Source organism: Drosophila miranda, chromosome 3 (assembly GCF_003369915.1).
Source record: "Drosophila miranda strain MSH22 chromosome 3, D.miranda_PacBio2.1, whole genome shotgun sequence".
NCBI classification, from domain to species: Eukaryota; Metazoa; Arthropoda; class Insecta; order Diptera; family Drosophilidae; genus Drosophila; species Drosophila miranda.
In genome coordinates this window covers 17,590,287-17,609,040 of record NC_046676.1, presented here as the reverse complement: position 1 = coordinate 17,609,040, position 18,754 = coordinate 17,590,287, and the positions used below count along the sequence as shown (strand labels likewise).

The 18,754-nt window shown below is 44.1% G+C and overlaps 2 protein-coding genes across 7 annotated transcripts; one reads left to right on the top strand and one right to left on the bottom strand.

Annotated features, from left to right (window-relative positions):
* The first annotated feature begins 658 nt into the window (after window positions 1-658).
* On the top strand, window positions 659-5,856 carry LOC108158232 (ITG-like peptide). Of its 3 annotated transcripts, none has more exons than XM_017290465.2 (6): window positions 659-737; window positions 3,785-4,128; window positions 5,063-5,189; window positions 5,250-5,478; window positions 5,539-5,644; window positions 5,705-5,856. In XM_017290465.2, exons 2-6 carry the CDS (start codon window positions 3,838-3,840, stop codon window positions 5,726-5,728), a joined length of 777 nt encoding a protein of 258 aa, XP_017145954.1. In that variant the 5' UTR covers window positions 659-737; window positions 3,785-3,837; the 3' UTR covers window positions 5,729-5,856. The 3 variants fall into 3 exon arrangements, with proteins under 3 accessions (XP_017145954.1, XP_017145953.1, XP_033248204.1); XM_017290464.2 differs by having other exon boundaries at window positions 722-808; XM_033392313.1 differs by lacking the exon at window positions 659-737 and adding an exon at window positions 929-1,100.
* A 1,039-nt stretch (window positions 5,857-6,895) lies between these two features.
* Window positions 6,896-18,206, bottom strand: LOC108159966 (TGF-beta receptor type-1). 4 transcript variants are annotated; one of them, XM_017293645.2, is made up of 8 exons: window positions 17,427-18,206; window positions 16,917-17,324; window positions 15,982-16,099; window positions 15,605-15,843; window positions 10,468-10,698; window positions 10,158-10,391; window positions 9,573-10,096; window positions 6,896-9,509 (listed from the first exon to the last, which is right to left on the bottom strand). In XM_017293645.2, the coding sequence occupies exons 1-8, from the start codon at window positions 17,608-17,610 to the stop codon at window positions 9,327-9,329; spliced, it is 2,121 nt and encodes a 706-aa protein (XP_017149134.1). In that variant the 5' UTR covers window positions 17,611-18,206; the 3' UTR covers window positions 6,896-9,326. The 4 variants fall into 4 exon arrangements, with proteins under 4 accessions (XP_017149134.1, XP_017149135.1, XP_017149136.1 ...); XM_017293646.2 differs by lacking the exon at window positions 15,605-15,843 and adding an exon at window positions 14,731-14,873 and having other exon boundaries at window positions 17,427-18,205; XM_017293647.2 differs by lacking the exon at window positions 15,605-15,843 and adding an exon at window positions 12,988-13,118 and having other exon boundaries at window positions 17,427-18,205.
* Window positions 18,207-18,754: the final 548 nt, after the last annotated feature.

The window sequence follows — 18,754 nt, the reverse complement described above, 5'->3', positions numbered from 1 at the left end:
CAAAGTCCAACCAGGCAGATCTGAAATAAAACTATCCAGTAATATCTTGAAGCTTTTAGTATGAAAAAATATTTATTCTGTCTCGGAATAAATTATCGTTCCCCTGGTCAGAAATGCGCTAAGTGATTGGGCTGTTACTTCTCATTTAAAAAATGTTTTTCTTCGAAGGGCACCACCAACAGGAGGATGGTGGAGAGGACGAACATAATCATTATTCTAATGCACACAATGTGCGGAAGGTCGTACGGCCCCGGCAGGCACTTTTCATCTTATTTAACCGCAAAATTGTGTGTTTTCTTCGGTGAACAATTTTTGCTGCAGGAAAGGCAGGAAAGGTCCTTGTGTGGCAACATTTACATGCTCGTTAAATTTACAAGGATGCAAGGATAGCAGTTGCCAAAATTTGTTCAGTGACGCCGGTCAGGGATTGCTGGTAAATCAATTTCCAAAAATACACGTATTCACAGATACATCCAGCCTGTATTCCCCACAAAAGATGCATTCATCGTCTCCATTGGTATTGATTCCTAGGACTTATCCACACGCGCGCACACACACACAAATACGGCGTCAGAGCTTTGGATCTGCCACAAAAAACAAACACATTTAATTCATAAATTCCAAGGAAAGCTTGTCGGATGGAAAGCTTTTCCGCGGCAGCCAGCCGACAGGTGTTGCTTTCGCCGTTGCCGTTCGCAGGCATTCAGTTAGTCGCCGAAAGGACGAGCAGCCAGCAGGTATTGTGCATTTTCCCCAAATCCCGGCTGCGAGTGTTCCAAGTGGAGCGCCTCCTCGACACGTGTGTAAGGTCGGTGTTCTACAAATTTAATATTTCAATAGGTGAAAGGTGCGGCTGTTGATGAAAATAATAGCAATGGAAATGCATTTAAATTCAAAATACCCTCTTCCCAGTGTTTCAGGGTATATGTGTGTGTGTTTTTTTTGGGTGTTATAATTAACAGTGACCTTTGACAGTGCGAAAGTAGATAGCCGAACTGTTTCGGATTTGTAATTAGGGACGAGAGATTGGGCTGTTGAAATTATGTCCATTACACGACCCAATTGGATCACATTTCACCAGTAAACGGAGAACAGTCAGGGTGAGATTGTGGCTGAAATAATCATTCATAAAAGGCTCATACTTCTGCAACCTGATCAGACAACTTATACGCGCTGTACCATACCTTTTTAAATGTGAATAAGTAGAGTAGCAAAGTTCATATATGCATGTTTTTTATGGGATTGGAAACTATTTATCAAAGGCTATGCAATACCAGGATGTTGCATGAAGGACCAAAAAGCTGTTCCATCGCGGGGTTTTTCGTGGGACCCCCCGTAGACTGAGAGCGGACGTGGTCTTTTCACCTATGCGTCGTCTGTTTGTCAATGCCTTGTGCAGCTGAGTCGGTCCCAAAATCCAAGAACAGTAGACACAGTCTGGCGACGCGCAGAAGTCGGTACCAAGAAAGCAAAAACAAAACATGTTGGTGAGGCATCACACATCAAATTTGTGCCCGATTGCCTTGTTCTAAACGGTATGCCCAATAATATAATAATTAATAGCATGTCTTGGGCATGACGAGAAATATTTTCTCCATTGACGAACAGAGGAAGCCATATAGGTAGCGAGATGAAGGATAGCCCGTAGCACGATTCATGAAACGGAAAATTGAAATGGAATCTTGGTATTTTATTCAGCTGAAAAGAAACTTTTCTCGGCGCTGGTTCTCTTCTTTCCATGAATTCCCATGATTCGATTCGATTCGATTCGAACTTAATTCTTTCGCAAAAGTTCATATGAAGTTCTCGTTGCCGACCAAGAGTTTTCCACACCTGTAGTAGAATGGAAAAACTTTTGACGTCTTCCAAGCACATCAGAACTTGACCCATAACCCATCTTTATTGGCAAACTTGTTTCGATTCTTTAAAATATGTCATAGGAAACTTGATAATTACACAACTTTCAGGCAGCCCCAAGGCAATTAGCCATCTTCCCTTTCCAAGCAACCGGAAAGGGGAGCCCGCGACAAAAGGGTGGTGACGTTGTAACGGCAGTTAGCGACTCCTTTGAGCCGGATAAAGACCGTCAGATGCGTCAGGCAACACTTTGCTTAATTAAGGAACGGGATACCTGAATAATGACCACAATTAAGGCTTATCTTCTAGCAGGCTAATGGCGCAATAGATCGATTACAATTGCTCGCCAGGCAACCAACAGCTCGCACCTTTCAAAGGTGAAAGGCAATTAGCTGAGATTTGATAACCAGTCATGGATGGTTGATTGTAATTAGCAAGCCCGCTGAGTGACCCACTGAAAGACGGACCGAAAGAAGGACAGAACTCGAGCCCAGTATCCAAGCAACAGTCCCGCAAAGTTTGACAGGAAGTTTGACAAGCCCAGGTCGACAAAAGTGGAAAAAAGTAATTAATGAAATGCTAAGAGCAGACCAGAAAGGATTTTTCTTTCCTGTCCCTCTTCCTGGAATGGTCAGGGCCAGGGAATGAGGGCGTACCCATTTATGAAATTGCACTCCCACGAACACCTGGCCATATTATTTCCCCAACGACAAGCTGGGAAATGTTTGCATTTGCCTTGGACTCGGGCATTAAAGGTGACGTGGAATAGTATGTCAAGAGTTCTATATTTAGGGTCTGCTGCTTTTTGGCTTATTTATTTATGAAAGAGCGGCTACAACTGTTGTCCCTTGGCCACATTCAGACGGCTCAAGGCCTAGTCAAGGCCACATTGAATTCGTACAGTACACGGCAAGAGTATGCGCTCCGACACTCATGCACTCCAAATAGGGCCCCAAAAAGTAGGCAACCAAATATGTTGTCTGCTTTAAATTCATAGAAATTTTACGCATGTATAAATCGTTTATTCAAACTTTCATATTTTTGTTTAATTACCCCCACCTGGGGGACTCGATTCTATAACATTCTAATAAACTCATGACGCACAAGAAATTTATTATTCTTTGAGGTTTTTAATTTCCTCGGGCTGTCACTGGCCATCCCAATGATTTTGTTGCTTTCTGGCGAGTTTCCACCCACCTCGGCTTTGCCTTTATTTCCAAGCAGAGAAATGAGAAAATAGCCAAATTATTGCGGCTTGGTGGACCCCTCTCGATTTCAGTAATTTGAATCAAAGGTAGTAAGAACTTTGATGTTACGCTGAAGGGTCTTGAGAAGCGCTTGAGGCTCTCAAGGACTCTTCACAAAAATGTTATTCGAGTTGAAGTTTATTTTGAGATTTAAGTTTGCAGGCCACATAGCCTATGCATGATTAATAAATAAACAAGATGTCCTGGGGGAGTTTGGGGCTTAATTGGAACTCTTTCAATTGCCGCTCAGCATTTCGAAGTGGGCGGCATTGTCGGGAGTTGATGAATGAACGAGTGTTAACCGAGCAACAAGCGATTTGCCACACCTACGCATGCATACACACAAACAAATGTATACATACGAGTATATAGAGTCGGGTATATTACGATTTATGTGCACCTTTCATCCGGCAATACAAACGGAGCTCAGGGCGAGAATGGGTCTCTGGGAATGCGTTACACATAAATTAAGTCAGAGCCGGTAATAACACTAAAAGCGAGCCGACAATTTTAATGAGCTGCATGACAGGAGGTGGCACAGATATTGCCTGTGGCAGGCGGCGCATGTTGAATCCAGGTCCCGATGGTGGCCTTATTTGCGACAAGCCTGATTGAAGCCAATTTCGGTAGCAAATGTGCGTGCATAGCGTAAATTTAAATCAAATTGTATATCTCCACAGGTCTGCAGCAACAGCAATTCTGACTAGGACAATGATGTACTAACGTGGCCAAAATGAGAAATATTCCGCTGAGGGCAGCCCTTCTGCTGCTCCTCGGCATGGCCATGCAGCTACACCCCTCGGTCGCCTCGTCCGCGTTCGCTTCCGGCACGGCCTGGCAGCGCACCCTCTTCGGTCGCGATTCGACTCGCAATTTGATGCGGCGCAGCCCCCCCTCCCTGCTGGGGGCAGGAGATGGCAGTACCGCCTACGATGGAGGCCCCATGGGAGGTTACAAGGAATACAAGCACCTCTTTGGCCCCTATCCCAACGAGCAGGAGCCGCGGGAGGCGCATCCCCAACAGGTGAGTGTGGGCGGATGCCGCAGAGTGCAGACAATTGAAGCGCTTGCCATGGATGGATTGTAAAATGTTTGTAAAAACATTTTAAAGTTTTATACGTGTAATTGACCATCGAATTTGTGGTTCAACTTTTTGCGTTCCCCTTAACTTTCAGTCGAAACTTCCTGCTAAAATTCGTTATTTGTGTTTGAATAGCTTATATGTATTGACCTTCCCTTGAACCTCTCGAGTTAAGTCGTCTGGAATATACATTTCCATATGTATATACATATACCCACACACTCAGAGTAAAATGGCAGAGCAAAAATGCACACCCATATTTTGATTAAATATTCGATTTTTGAAATACAAACATGGCAAAAATATATACAATTCATCTGATTTCCCCCTGAGTGTATTTAAAAAAAAAAAAAAAAAAAAATCTATTCAATATGGAGGAAATTTATTGAACTAAATATGAAGTATAATAAATTTAAGTAGGAATTTCTGGGATTTTTTTGTATGGGTGAATAGATAGATTATTTTTTTCTTATTCGCGAATTTTGTTGGCCACAGCATCAGAGTTCATATGTTTGGAGAACCTTTAAAAATAATTCAGTACTCTGCTCTCAGATTTAACAATGAAAAACTGCAGCATGTATACGCAAATTGCATAGAATGCCGCAGGGCGTCGGAGCTGTGTTCCCGGCTTATTGAAACTGGTGGCCAGTGTTCTGTTATGTTGACCGCAATCAAGGGGAAAGTTCAAAGTTCAGGCCGATACTCAAATTAATCAACGGGTCGCGCGGCCATCTAGTGCGCCAGAACAAGTGACAATTTTATTGATATCAGGCGAAGGGGAGGGCTGGGCGTGAATGGGGGAAATATTACGCACACGCAACGTGTGACAGGGCAGACAAGTGCCCCGCTAATTGCTGTCCCCCTCCGAATCCCACAGCTGCGCCAGCAGACCGAGGTCTATGGGATTGTGGAGCCGCTGATTGAGGACACACCCTGCGCCGACCGCCCCTGCCTGGTCAGCGAGGACTGCTGCCCCACCGGGGTCTGCGTCAACACCAATGGCGGTAAGCGGAAGCAGTTGCACATTTCCTCGCCTTTCATGTCCCCTTTGGCTTCTCTTGCAGAGGGCAAATGTGTCTATGTGTTTGGACACCAGCGCGACATATGCCAGCGCCACGGGGACTGTGCCGCGGGCAGCGTCTGCATGCTGGTCGCCGAAGAGGGCATCTGGCGGTGCGAGATCGAGTCGGAGTCCAGCGCTGCTCCGTCGCTGCTGGAGGAGATGTTCGGGGTGAGGCGGAAGCAGCCGCTAGGCAGTGATTGCAATAGTAGCAGCGATTGCCAGATGGTCAAGTAAGTCCAGGAGAACTTGCTTCAGGGCTGGGTATCATCTGTCCTCTGTCCATCTTTCAGCGGGATGTGCTGCCAGCAGCAGCGACTGAATCATCGGGCTAGCATCAAGCGGATCTGCGGCTACTTCCGCGACGCCTTCGACTGTGTGGACATGGTTGGAGCAGAGGTGAGGGGTCGGCGGAGATCGCGTTAAGATTAATCCCCTTAAATATTTGCCAACCAACAGCACCCACAGCATCGTCGCTATTAAAGATCTCCGGCAGCTGCCGGAAATGAAGGTGCAGGCGCACAGGCACGGCATAGAAATATTAATTCAAATGACGAAGAAGACCCAGCTAAATGACGGAAAACACGACTACCGATACGAGTATATGATGGATATACAATACACAAAGAAGTACCTATATATATACATTACTGAAACATATCAAATTTTTAAACAAATACATATACTATAATTCTGCAAGTTTGCGTAGTTTAGAGCAAAATTTCTGCGTATATATATACATATAATAATGAATACTTATTCCCTTCGGTCACTTTGAAACTCGGGAACCATAATCCAGTTACTCGAAATGATTTTCGAAATCTAAATGTTTTTTTCGTAGAATCTCCAAAATATACTGACTGAGGCATTCAATGTTATTAACCGCAAAATTATTGCAATACAAGTTTACAATATTTAACCAGCAATTAATTATTAAATCGTTTCAAGTCTAAATGTAAATTGAACACAATAAATTAATAACCGCAAAGTCCATAAGCAAAGACGTGATAATTCTGTTTCCAATTCTGGCATGTTCTTTAAGGATTCCAGAACTAAACTGAAGACCAAATTAATATCCACAGGTAAGAAACATACATATGTACGTGGAATACGTATGGAATTGGAGTTGTTTTAAATAATATTTATGAACAAATTGTTCTATCAAATGAAGCATGTCATCTTCATGCCGTTCATTGAGCTCCAACCAAACTGGGATTGTCAATACTAAACAGGGCTCCTGCCAATAGTTAAGACTATGGTATACCCTTGACTTGGAAGCTTACTAGCTATTGGAGTTCGGGGGTTGTTTCATTCATCGACCCGACTCGACTCAACGCGGAGCGACCATTAATTCCGGTTCCATGGGATCGCTACAGGGCGACAATCCAGGCTGAAATTTAAATAAAATGTTTCCACCCGAGTGGCAAAGTATGAATAATGCAGGCAGCCCTCCACGAAATTCTCTCCTTTTCGTTCAGATGTTTTCATATGCAAATCACTCACAGAAACCGAGGGGCCCAAAGACCATACTGGGGAGCGCACATGGCAAAACACAAACAATAATAATACAATTAATTAAGTAAAAGTACTTTGGGGAAAAATTGCGAATGAGTGAAAAACGTTTGGCGTTCTTTTACAAATAATTTCAGATTGTTTTATTTTTGTATTTTATTTAAAGTGCCAGTAAAAACGCAGCTTAAAGCTAAAAGTTAGACTCTGTTTACACTTTCAACGCTTTTGTTTTTAACATTACACCCAAGTAAATCCATCCTCCTCTCTTCTCTCTTTCTATATCTCTCACGATCCAGTTCAATTACGATAAATACACATTACAAACGCTTCCGCTCATTCACTTGTGACCGAGACAATTTTCGATTACTTGAGCCTAATATAAAGTCGTATAACGTCAAGTTTCTCCGTTTTTACCAAAAATTAATGTTCTTTTTGCAAGAAAAATAGGATTTTTTTGTTAGTTTTATTTCTCCTTTTCGTTTCACATTTTTGCGCATGATTCAAGTCTTTTGTGTAGGTTTCTTTTCGTTTTCAATGGAAATTGTTTTTGGTTTGGATCAAAGGTTGGGGTGGAACGGTAGGAAGAACACCCATCGGAGGTTGTTTATCTTATGGATTTGTCTCTTGAAAACAACTCTCGGCCTAAACTTAGCTTAGAACACAGTTAAACATTTAGCATTTAACACGATCCATTAAATTGTTTCTCGTTTTATGCGTTTGACTCGCACGCACAGACTCCACGGACTATTTACAGATTTTACAATTACAGGAATTACAGTTTTAAAAACTAAATATATGTATGCATCGTATTTTATAATGTATGCACGTGTTTTGTATAAAGGCTAGAAATATGTGGTTTTGTTTAGACCGGACTGGTTGGTTCGTACAGGAAATTAATATATGTAGGAAATGAAATTTCGCACGCCAAAAATGTAACAATAGTTTAATATATACGAGTAGTTTCTAAAATAGAATCATAATTCTAGTTACAATCTTGCATGCAAGATCCGTACAAATGCTTAGTGGTACATAGCTTACATCGAAATTATTTAATGTTTAAATTAATGATTACGTTAATCTCTCAGCTTGTGTTGGTGTCTGTGTGGATTGTGTGCGGGGGTTTCAGGAATCATTTCGTATATAGAAACTACTATTGCATTCTCGTAGAGGATTTGGTTATGGACTCTTTCAGCTTTATGGCATTTGATGGGGGAAATAAAACGCTCGGCTATGTTAAAAATATTCTAGAACACGCAAAACTCTGTTCACAGACTTAGACTATGGGCTTAGGTGATTCCATGAAACATCGAGTTCCTTACAATTTGCAATTGAAGCAAAAATAGTTTACATTTAATATACAAATACGTATGACTATATACTTTTGTAATGTTCAATTAGTTTCGTTTACTTTGCTTTCTCTTTTTATGACTACAAAAAAATAGGAAGAACAAGCTTTGGTTATAACAGAAAAAGAAATCAAATAGATTATAGTAAAACGGCTACGTTAATGGATCTGATGCAACTGGGATGTAGAGGTGATGTAACAAAACTAATGACCATGAGGCGTGAATGAAGAAGCAAACCATTGAAGTGGATTGCTCTGATCCAGGATTTTGGATACACCAAGCGATATATGCATAAGTTTGTGTGATACATTTAGCTTGGGAGGCGCACACAGCAAAGCAATAGCTTTGGGGCGCGGCAGGCTAAACGTGAGCAGGCGGCGCACCTTTACGATTTGTATGTTTAAATTTTACTTTTACTTGAAGATTTCCTGAGTTTGGTCAACGATTCTGTTGGTCTACGCCTAAATTGGTTGATTCCCGCCCCCCACATCGCTGTTCCTGTTATCGCTGTCGATTCCATATATATTTGATAATGTGAAGTCGAAAAGTGCATGCAGTTCGGATCTACTGTATTTTCTGTATTCAATTTACTTTGTAATATACGTAATTATGTATCTCTCACTGATTTCCACTGCTTTTCAGTCTTGGCAAAGTCTTTTACTGTATTTTTTCGTTCGTTTGTTGTATCGTCTCGTTTCTGAAACAAGGTTTATAAAAAATATATTTACGATGTTGGTATCTTTTGTGGGTATAGTGGGTATGTATGTATATCTAGGCCCTAATTGGTGGCACTAATGGCAGTGCGGCAGTTTCCTCTGGAGCGCCGCTTTGCTCACGCAGCCCCAATATAAGTAAATCTCAGCGGAAATGTCAACGAAAGCTATGTACAATTGTCGGGTCGGTCGGGGATGGTGGGTAGGAAAACTCAAAACGGCAAAAAACAAAGCAAAGCAAAGCAATGAAATCCCGCAGGATCAATTAGCACTTAATATTTACAGCTTTCTTTGTATTTCTGTTCTCTTAACGGGATGCTGGATCTGCTTCGCAGGCGCTGTCACGACATTTAAGGTCACGCGGGGCCAGGTTACAGGTTACAGGTTACTGCTGCATGGAGTAGACACACGTATACACACACATACACACACACACACACACACACTCGTATGTACAGACACTCTCTTTCCACTAGGCGGGCACTGAAGCTACTGGAACTAGAGCCACAATCAGTTCTTGACCTTGTCCTCCACACTGATGCTGGCGAGGGTCTTCTTGATTCGCAGCGCAGTGAGACGCGCCACGGGATTCGGATACCAGCACTCCTTCATGACCTTGGCCATGTTGTGGAGCACATCGGAGGCGTGCCAACGATTCGGTATATTGGGGCGACTCTTCTCAATGCAAACGACCTGCATAGGGGTAAATATATTCGATTAATCTTTAATTCAAATATGCTAAAATGGCGAGGTCACCTTCTTCATCTCCTCAATGCTGGGATCCGGCTGCACGGCATCATAGTACGGCAACTGGTACTCATCGTAGATCATACCCATGTTGCAGCGCCGTGCAATCTCCCAGAGGATCAGGCCAAAGGCATACACGTCCGCCCGCTTGTACGAGTCAAAGTGCTGGGCATTCATGCTCTCGTCCAGCACCTCCGGGGCCATGTAGCGCTTAGTTCCAACCCGATGTGTAGATGGTATATCCACCGAATCGTCCTTCTCCACATGGCGCACCGCAAGTCCCAGGTCACCGATGGCGCAGCTTAGATTCGATTTGACCAGTATGTTCTTGGACTTGAGATCGCGATGGGCGATTGCGGGCTTGCCGCGGGTGCCCACAATGTCCATGTGCAGATGCGCCAAGCCAGTGGCGATACTCAGCGACATGTTCAGCATTGTGTTGGTGTCCACCGTGTGCGTAGTCAGATAGTCGAATAGCGATCCGTTCTCATGGTAGTCCGTGACTAGCCATAGCTGGGTCCAAGTGCCGTTGTCTGTGAAGGGAAATGTGGAAGGAGGATTAGCATTTCCCATGACTCTTGCAAAAAGGCTCACCCTTGTTGTCCGCTGCAATGAAGCCCAGAATGTTCTCGTGTCGGAGCATTACCGTCTGATAGATTTCGGCCTCGCGGAACCAAGAGCACTCCTCGCGACTGGAAAAGATCTTTACGGCCACATTCTCACCGCGCCAACGTCCACGCCAGACCTCTCCGAAGCGTCCCTTGCCAATCACGTGACAGAGCTGCACCTGGCGTGCGATGGAGCGTTGTACCAAAAGCGGCAGGCCAGCTGATGGAAGGTTCAAGATTCAAGAAATTAGTATGCAGCGCGATAGAGTGTAGAATGCTATACTCTCGGAACTCACCCGAACCGGAACCAGATGTGGTCATCTCAATGATGTCGTGTATGGTGGTGTTGCCATTCAGTATGGGATCGTAGACGGAGTCCTCCTTGGCGAAGGGTCTGCCGCTGGCCAAGCGCTTGCGTCGCTGGCAGTAGTACCAGAAGGTCGTTCCCGTCACACAAATGATGAGGGTCGCACCCACAATGATCCCGACCAGTTCCCAGCTGTTGAGAGTGCGTTCCGGCATAAAATCTAATCGGAATCAAATGCAGTTGAGTGTTAGGGGAATCAGACGAACGTACATAGCGATAGGTGTGTGAAATCAATGAAAAATTAAATACGGATACGGATAGAATGCAGATTAAAGGGAGGGCATGCAAAAAGCCATTGACCGTTAGATGTGCATGATAAACGTAACAGCAAAACGGGGTGCAAAACGAAACGAAACAGAACGAAAGAAGCCAAGAGGCAAGTCGAAGTGCTGGCATTGATTAGCGTAACTTTGTTAGTGATTAGTAGTAGAACTAATATTAGTCATACGATATACATACATAAATACCTGCACATGAATTTCACGAGTTATGTACAAACACCGTACTCTTTTCGGCGCAGTTTAAATGTCTACTCCAACACACAAAAATTACACAAGTAAAATAGCGAAGATAACGCTTCGAATTTTCCGGCTTTCCACAGAAATGAATACAAAAGAGAATCAGTCTAAAGCCGAACCCGAAGCTGAACCCAAATCGAGATGTGTACTCTACAGACAAAAACGAGCACACAAGCCCCACCGAACATTCACAAAAGTGCGATGTAAATGAGCAAAATAAACAACGAAGAACGGAACGATATGATGAACGAGAAAAATAACGCAATGGAAGTACATATTCGCTGTACTGAAATTTGAATACCCTTCGAGAAGTTGATCAAGATGGTACTAAATACATACTATGTACATGAAATTATTAAGAAAACTAATATTAATACATTTGTGTTGAGCCACTTTTGTTGGATTTATCGTTTATTACATTAGTAATAAAAGTTTACAAAAGTCACAACTAAGGAACAACTTCTTTAAGGGTATAAATATAAAGACAGACAAAAAACTGCAGACGAGACAAAAATGCGGTCATTAATGAATGAAATGAGCGAGCTTTGACTGCGACTGCGACGGCGACGGCAACGACGACGCCGACTGCAACTGCAGCTTTGTCGGAGCTGCAATGCACATGAATGAATGAATGAGCAAACTGCATAAACGAAAAGAGAACACCTAGACAGACAGTCGACACACTCACACACACACACACACACACATATAAACACCGACACAGGCACAGACAGTGGGTGGGTGGACGAGAAAGAGACGGGTAGATAAAGCTCGCAACTGCGACGACTTCTTTAAATTCTTCTTCTCCTGTACTCGCTGCTGCTGTTGGAGTACAGCCCTTGAGACATGTTTGTTCTTGTTGCAGTCTGCTTTTGCTTGCTTCGTTTTTTAATGCGTTTTGGCAAGGCACCGAAGAGAGGCTCAACGATTGAAAAAAATTGTTAATTCCACAAGATTGAAACACTATGCTACTATTACCGCAAATATACATAAATATGTACATACACACGTACGTTTATGTAAGTATGTTTCTTATAGGATCGATGGTTCTGCAAGTGTATGCAAAGCTTCGGCTAACGGCTTCACTTTTTGTTGAATGCGTTTTTAATAAGTCAATATGCACGATGGTGATTCAAAAGGTCAGCAGACAGCAGAACAAAACGTAGCAAAACATCGCGCAGACACAGTTTGACAGTTGAGAGGTCGCTGTTGAGGAAAATGATGACGGGGTGGTGGAGTAGCCGAGGCCACAAAACAGGACAACAAAGTGATTTACATTTACATATACGAGTATGTATTTATGTGTATGCAGATGTGTGGGAGCGAAGAAAGTCAACGAATGAACAAGGACGAACCATCTTCCCTCATAAGACGAACAACACTGGCGGCATGTGCATGTGTGGTTGATTGGTGGGGGGGGTGGGAACTGGGCTGGCTGGGGTACAAGCAGCTGTGGGCTCTTGGAGCGTGTGTGTGCGTGTGCGTACGTGTTAGTCAGGTATACAAATGCGTGAGTGAGCGTATAGTTGTGGTCACAAAAATAGGAGTGCTACAAATTTATTTGTTCTCTGTTTTAATGTACATATTTTTGAATAAACTCCCATTATTTTAACCACAACTGTCTCCATACATATTTACACGTAAATACATACATATAGATAAATATGTAGGTGTGTGTGTGTTTTCCTGGAAGCTTTCTTGTGTGTAAGTGCGTTACTTTTTTTTTGATATGGAAACAAAACAACGCAATGATGTGGTGCAATGGAAGAGAGCGTGGGTGGGCTGGACTGCTTTGATGGAGGATTCAAGACTGCATGGGCATGGGCATGGACATGGGCATGGGCTGTTGGTGGTTGCTGTGGGGGGGCTGGTGTTTGGGTGTTTGGTAATTCGGTGGACTGGTGGGTGTGTGGTGGCTGTGCAACTCTCACCTGGTATCGGCCCAGTGTAATTCGCACGCGTATTGCAATAATCATCGGGACAACATTGTGAGGAGACATTCGATGTTCGGAATTTACAGGTGGACGGATCTTGGGGTGGTAATTGGTCTGAGGGCAGGCATCTACATACATAATATTTAGTATTCTTGTAGTCATAGGCTTTAGTGTGTGGTTCTGCTTCAAGTTGTTGCGTTAGTACTTAAACTAATACTAGTAGGGCTTTTAGGGGTTAGCTTTGGATAGTTATAGATTAGAATAGTAAGTTTTTCTTGTTGCGGCTGTAGTTGTTGCTTTGTGCAGTTGCGAAGCAGCTTTTGTTGTAGTTTTTGTTGCGTTTTGTTACCACTTACATACTAACTAAATTTTTGTAGCACCTGTTTTTGTTTGTTTTGTTTAATTGCAGAGCATCGTTGTGTGCATCTAAAGGCGGAAGGGAGGGGTTTATTGTTATATACGCCAAGGGCAGGAGAGGGGTTCGGGTTAGGTGTGGGGATACTCAGCGGCAGCGTCAGCGTCAGCGTCAGGCAGGGGGCTGTGTGTGCACTGTTTGGAGGGTGCACTGGCAAAAAGCAATATCGTTTTCGGTTCTCAAAACGCCAAGGAAAAGAAGGGGGGAAAAGCTAAGGGAAGGGGTCTTTAATCTATAACCAAACAGCGGGGGACCAATCGAAAATCACATAACCGGGGTCTACCCAATCAGCTCCATAAAAAGAACCTCCACTGTGGCCAAACAGTGTACAAAATACCCACTCTGAGAACTGATTACGATTCTTTGAATATTCAGCAAAATCATTTAATAAACATTTGGTGGAAGACCTGCTATCAAATCGATTCTCAATTGATTGTGCAGAAGAATATACGAAATTCAAGAACTAGGACCATAAGCAAATCAACTCCAATAGATTCTAGAGTACAACAAGCTCTAAACAGTAAAGATAAAGTTCTAAAAACAAGTTCCATCTAGCACCAGCCGAATTTTAAACATCCATGGGCAAGCGGAGCTCTACTCGAAACGCCCGCTAACCAGTGTATTTAATACAGAACCTTATAAAATCCCTCCCTGCAAATAGCAAACAAATAAGAATCCCCTGGAATAGCTGGAAAGTGAAATATCTACAAACTACAAACAAGATTCGAATTTGCATGCAAAAGTTAAGTGTAATTTATTAAGATAAGGTGTAAGCTCGATTCCGTATACGTATTGTATGTATATTGTGTGTGTGTTTAGACAAAGATAGAAAGATGGAGGGGGAGGGGGAGAGGGAGAGAGAGGGAGGTGGTAAAAACAATATGGGACCAGAAGGCCCGGAAAGCAAACAAGGTGCAAATGGAAATGGAAAATATTAATAAACCAAATTTCTGTGCAAACCCTAAACTAAAGGAAATTATAACAAAACCAAAATCATAATCATAATTATACTAGACCAAAACTAAAATAATTAATTTTTCGGATTATTGGATTGGATTACATATTGGATAATTTTTTTTTGGTTGCTAGTGTGTTGCTGTTGCTTGTCTATTTGTTGCAGTGCATAATTAGGCAAGGAGTAAATAACAGAGCGAGAGCGAGAGCAAGAGCAAGGGAGAGAGAGACAGAGAGAGAGAGAGAGAGTGTGTGCGGTGGCTGTGCAAAAACTAAAGAGAGAAATTGTATTGTTGTATTGTTTATTTTTGATTGATTGGTTTTTGTTTTGTTTTGTTTTTGTGGTTACTTTGATGTTGTTGTGGCTGTACCTGTTTCAAATATCCTCTTCATAATCTCATTCTTATTGCAGAAGTCTTCCCTACAACATTTTATCCTAAACGAATCATATTTGATGCGGCTGGTGAGGCACTCCAGCGGCTCCCGGTGCAGTTCGTATTTCAATTCGAGGCAACTAAAGTGTGCCAGTCGAGTGCCGTGGAGTACGGGTACAGGCACAGGCAGAGGCACAGGTACAGGTACACAGTTACAGGTACAGTTATCATGGAAGGAGCGAAAACGAGAGGCGAGCGAGGGGCAAACACATTCGACAACAGAGAGAACGGATAAAGAGAAGAGAGAGAGAGAGAAAATATAACAATTAAAACAAATTAGTATTGCTTGGCAATTTGTTGTCGTTTTCGTTTTCGTTGTCGTTGTTGTTGTTTTCTGTTTTCTGTTTTGTTTTTGCCGATGATGACGTAGCGCGCAGCTTCTTTTTTTGTTGCTTTGCTGCTACTGCTGCTTCTGTATTACGTCGCTTGTTGCTAATGGAAATTTCAGTCTGGTTAGTAGCAATAAAAACATTATAATTATAAGCAAAAACAATATATGAAACTCTAATCGCAGGCTGTTCTCCCATTGGCTTCTGTTTCTCTAGTTGCTTTTTTTATAGTGGGCTTTTTTGTATATTAGTAGTGCTCTGCATTTCGGGTTATGATCATTTCAGGAACTTGAACTCAACGAGCATTCGAGGCAAGAAAATACAGTCCAAAGAACGAACGAAAGAACGAACGATGGAACTCTTGAGCGGCGTGCGAGTCAGACAGAAAGAGAGACAGTGAGAGAGAGAGAGAGGGAGAGTAGGAGTCGGGCGGGTGGAGAGGGAGTTGGGCGGGAGAGAAACACGTGCAGACGCGCACGCACCTTCGAAGGTGGCCGATGGCTGCTGCCGCACGGCATCGTTGTCACCATCCTCCCATTGGGGCGTGGCCACCGCATAGTACTTGATGACGGGCCGCAGCTGCCGGTTGCAGAAGTCCCGATCGTTGCAACAGGCGTGTCCGCCCCTGCGGGCAGCCGGCCGAGCCGTGGGTCCGCCATGGCGACCCTCGTTGCACCAGATGAAGCGGCCCGGCGGAAAGCTCTGCGACATATTCAGGCATCTGGACCGAGTAATGGGTGTGTGGCAGCGATGCCGCTCGATTAAACATATTCGATTCTCGGGTAGTGCGAGACCTACATATGATCTAACAAGTGGGGCCGGGCCGGGCCGAGCCGGACTTGGGCTGGCTGAGACTTACCGGAAACTGAAGATGATCTTGTTGTCCGCATTCTTCTCCACCGACGTGAAGCAGTAGCCGTCCGTCTCGCAGATCTGGTTCGTCTCCTTGCAGATGTCGCAGTGACATTTTACGGTTTCTAGCGGGAGAAAGAGAGACAGAGAACGGAATTAGCTAGAACTAAGCGAGAAAGAATATACATATACTCTATGGGAAATATAAACTAATGGGAAAATTAATGCTTAGCACATCATAAATCATATGCTGTTCAATCGAAACTTCTTGACTGATGATAACCGCAGGGCGTACTGCCAATAACCATGCCCAGAGGACGGCTGGCGAAGCACACGCTAACGCACCGCAGAGGCAGAGGCAGAGGTAAAGCGCGATAAAACAAAAACAAAAGCATTTAGCATTTAGCATTAACAAAAGCAGACGATGGAAGGAAGACAAGTGTAAAGTGGAGGGCCAGACAGAAGCGACCAGTTTTTTGCCACTCCTCCCTGCTTGCTACCCGGGCCGGGGTTTTTCTCTGCCGGTTCCGAGTCGAGTGCAGGCCGTTGCAAGTGCAACTGCATGCAATGCAGGCGGCAATGCACCCAGTGAATGCAATAGATGGGGGTGTCTGGTTGCGGAATGCCGTGGGAGTGGGAGTGGGGCACGAGAGTTGTCTGGCTAGCGACTGCAGCTCATTGACACCGAGCGCTGACGTCATGAGGCCAGACAGAGCTGGAGACAGAGACAGGGACGGAGCTGGAGTTGGAGTTGGAGTTCGTAATGGTAATGTAGACGACCCAGACGGCCGGCGGGCTTTTCAGCTCCATTCAAAGTCTTTGAGGTGTTACAGTCACGCGAAGGCATGGCTGCTGCCTCTTCAACTGCTGCTCTCCATTCATTAAGCGCTTTCGTCTGGCCTGGCCATATCTGATCTGATCCCCTACTGCCTTTGGACTTACTGTCGTGCTTCTTGCTGCTCTGTTGCTGTTGCGGCACGTAGGGTGGCAACTGCGTGACGTGCGGCTGTGCGGCAGCGGCTGATCCATCGCCGTCTTGCGGCAGCAGCATAGCCACTGCACTGTTGTTGCTGTAGCCGTGGCTATTGCTATTGTTGAGGCTGCTTTTGTTATTGCTGTTGATGTTGCTGTCATGGCTCCTGTTATCAGCGGACAACGTCGTCAGCGATGGCGACGTCGATTTTGTTAGATAAGCCTGGCCAGCTGTTTCGTCTGCTTTCACCGTTGGCGCCCTTGTCGTCGTCGTTGCTGCTACTGCTGCTGCTTCTGGTGGTGGCTGCCACTTGCCTGCTTCGGAGGTGGTGGCCCCGATCGAGGAACTGGTATTCATGACCAATTCAATTGGGGTGGCTGCAAAGTGTGTCGGAAATTAGGTTAGTTTCGCACCTGAGGCAAGCGCACGAGGGCCGCCCCGAGCTCCATCCTCCCATCCCCAACGGAAACACGACTTACCGCAGCTGGAGCTGAGGAGCAGCAGAGCGCCCATGAGAAGCAGCCAGGGCAGGGAGAACATTGTGTCTTTGTGTTGATTATAGAAGGGGCAGGGGCGGGTTTTCGCTTCTTTTGTCGCTGCTTCCCCTGCGCCTATCACGCTGGGGGCTTTTCTTTTGTTTTCCGTACACACACACATGCACATAAAGAAGCGGGCGGGCACACACACACGCACACACGCACACAAGTGCAAGTTCAAAGTCTGGACTGGATTGGATGCAATTTATTTGCTTCTTATTCCTCGTATGCCAGGAATAGGTGGAGCGAGAGCGGGACCGATTGGGCCTTGCCCGTGCGAGTAGGGAGGGCCGGAGGAAGAAGTCCTCTGCAGACGGCCTCTAATTTCCCCTGTACTGCGCATTTATCGCGTAGGACTCGCACTGAGTACGTCCAAACAGGTTCACATTTTGCCGCTGCATGGCTTGGGGTGTTCCACTGATCAAAACACTGCGGCACTCGATGAAGTCTAATATAAAGCCAATTTCCACCCAATTGGAAGAAAAACTATATCACATTTCACGGACGAGGGCGATTTTCAGGCGTATTTTCATCACGTGATTTCCGCACTATCGCGCGTGGATTGACAACAATCCCTTATTCAAAATTGTGACCGGCACTTGTAAGCTTATTGTGCACTTAGCTGTTTGTATTAATTGCAGTTATTTTTATGTTAAAATGCTGAATTTTGTGCAGCGAAAAATTCGCGTATTGCGTGCAGCAACAACAATTTTTGACACACGTTGAGTGTGACCGTAATATATAAATATACCGTAAATATACTGACGAATTGCTTCTTCCTCCTTCTGCTACTGCTGTGTCTGCTTCTCTGTTATTGGCCTCCACCGTGGCGCATTGTGTGCAGACGTTTTCGCGGCTATTTTTATTTCGTTTTTGCGGAAATTTCCAACAATGTCCGCTAATGTTGTTTTAGTTGATAAAATATACCGTCCGACCTTCAGAAATATACCATAATATACCGCCTCATTTAAAAAATATCCCGAAAATATACTGAGGAATTCCAGTTATATTATACGTTTTGGATATTCTGTCGAATATTACTAGCTAGATAGAACCCGCAGTCCTGCCCACATAATTTTATGCAATTAATGAACCTATTTTATACTTGACTGGTCTATTATATATAATTGCATTTATTCGATTTTGTCTAAGAAAAGGATTTTGCGAAAAAGGTCAAACAAAAAAACGTTTAATAATGCTGGCTAACTAATATCCTCAGCCATGCCCACATAGTTTTATTCTATTGATAAATACATTTTCTACAAGACTAA

Coding starts and splice junctions, on each gene's coding strand:
- LOC108158232 (XM_017290465.2), top strand. CDS start 3,838: ATGAGAAATATTCCGCTGAGGGCAGCCCTTCTGCTGCTCCTCGGCATG. Junction 5,190..5,249: donor CTGCGTCAACACCAATGGCG/GTAAGCGGAAGC, acceptor CTTCTCTTGCAG/AGGGCAAATGTGTCTATGTG. Junction 5,479..5,538: donor AGCGATTGCCAGATGGTCAA/GTAAGTCCAGGA, acceptor TCCATCTTTCAG/CGGGATGTGCTGCCAGCAGC.
- LOC108159966 (XM_017293645.2), bottom strand. CDS start 17,610: ATGTGCATGTGTGTGTGTACGGAAAACAAAAGAAAAGCCCCCAGCGTG. Junction 17,325..17,426: donor GCTCCTCAGCTCCAGCTGCG/GTAAGTCGTGTT, acceptor CACACTTTGCAG/CCACCCCAATTGAATTGGTC. Junction 10,097..10,157: donor CATTGCAGCGGACAACAAGG/GTGAGCCTTTTT, acceptor TTCCCTTCACAG/ACAACGGCACTTGGACCCAG.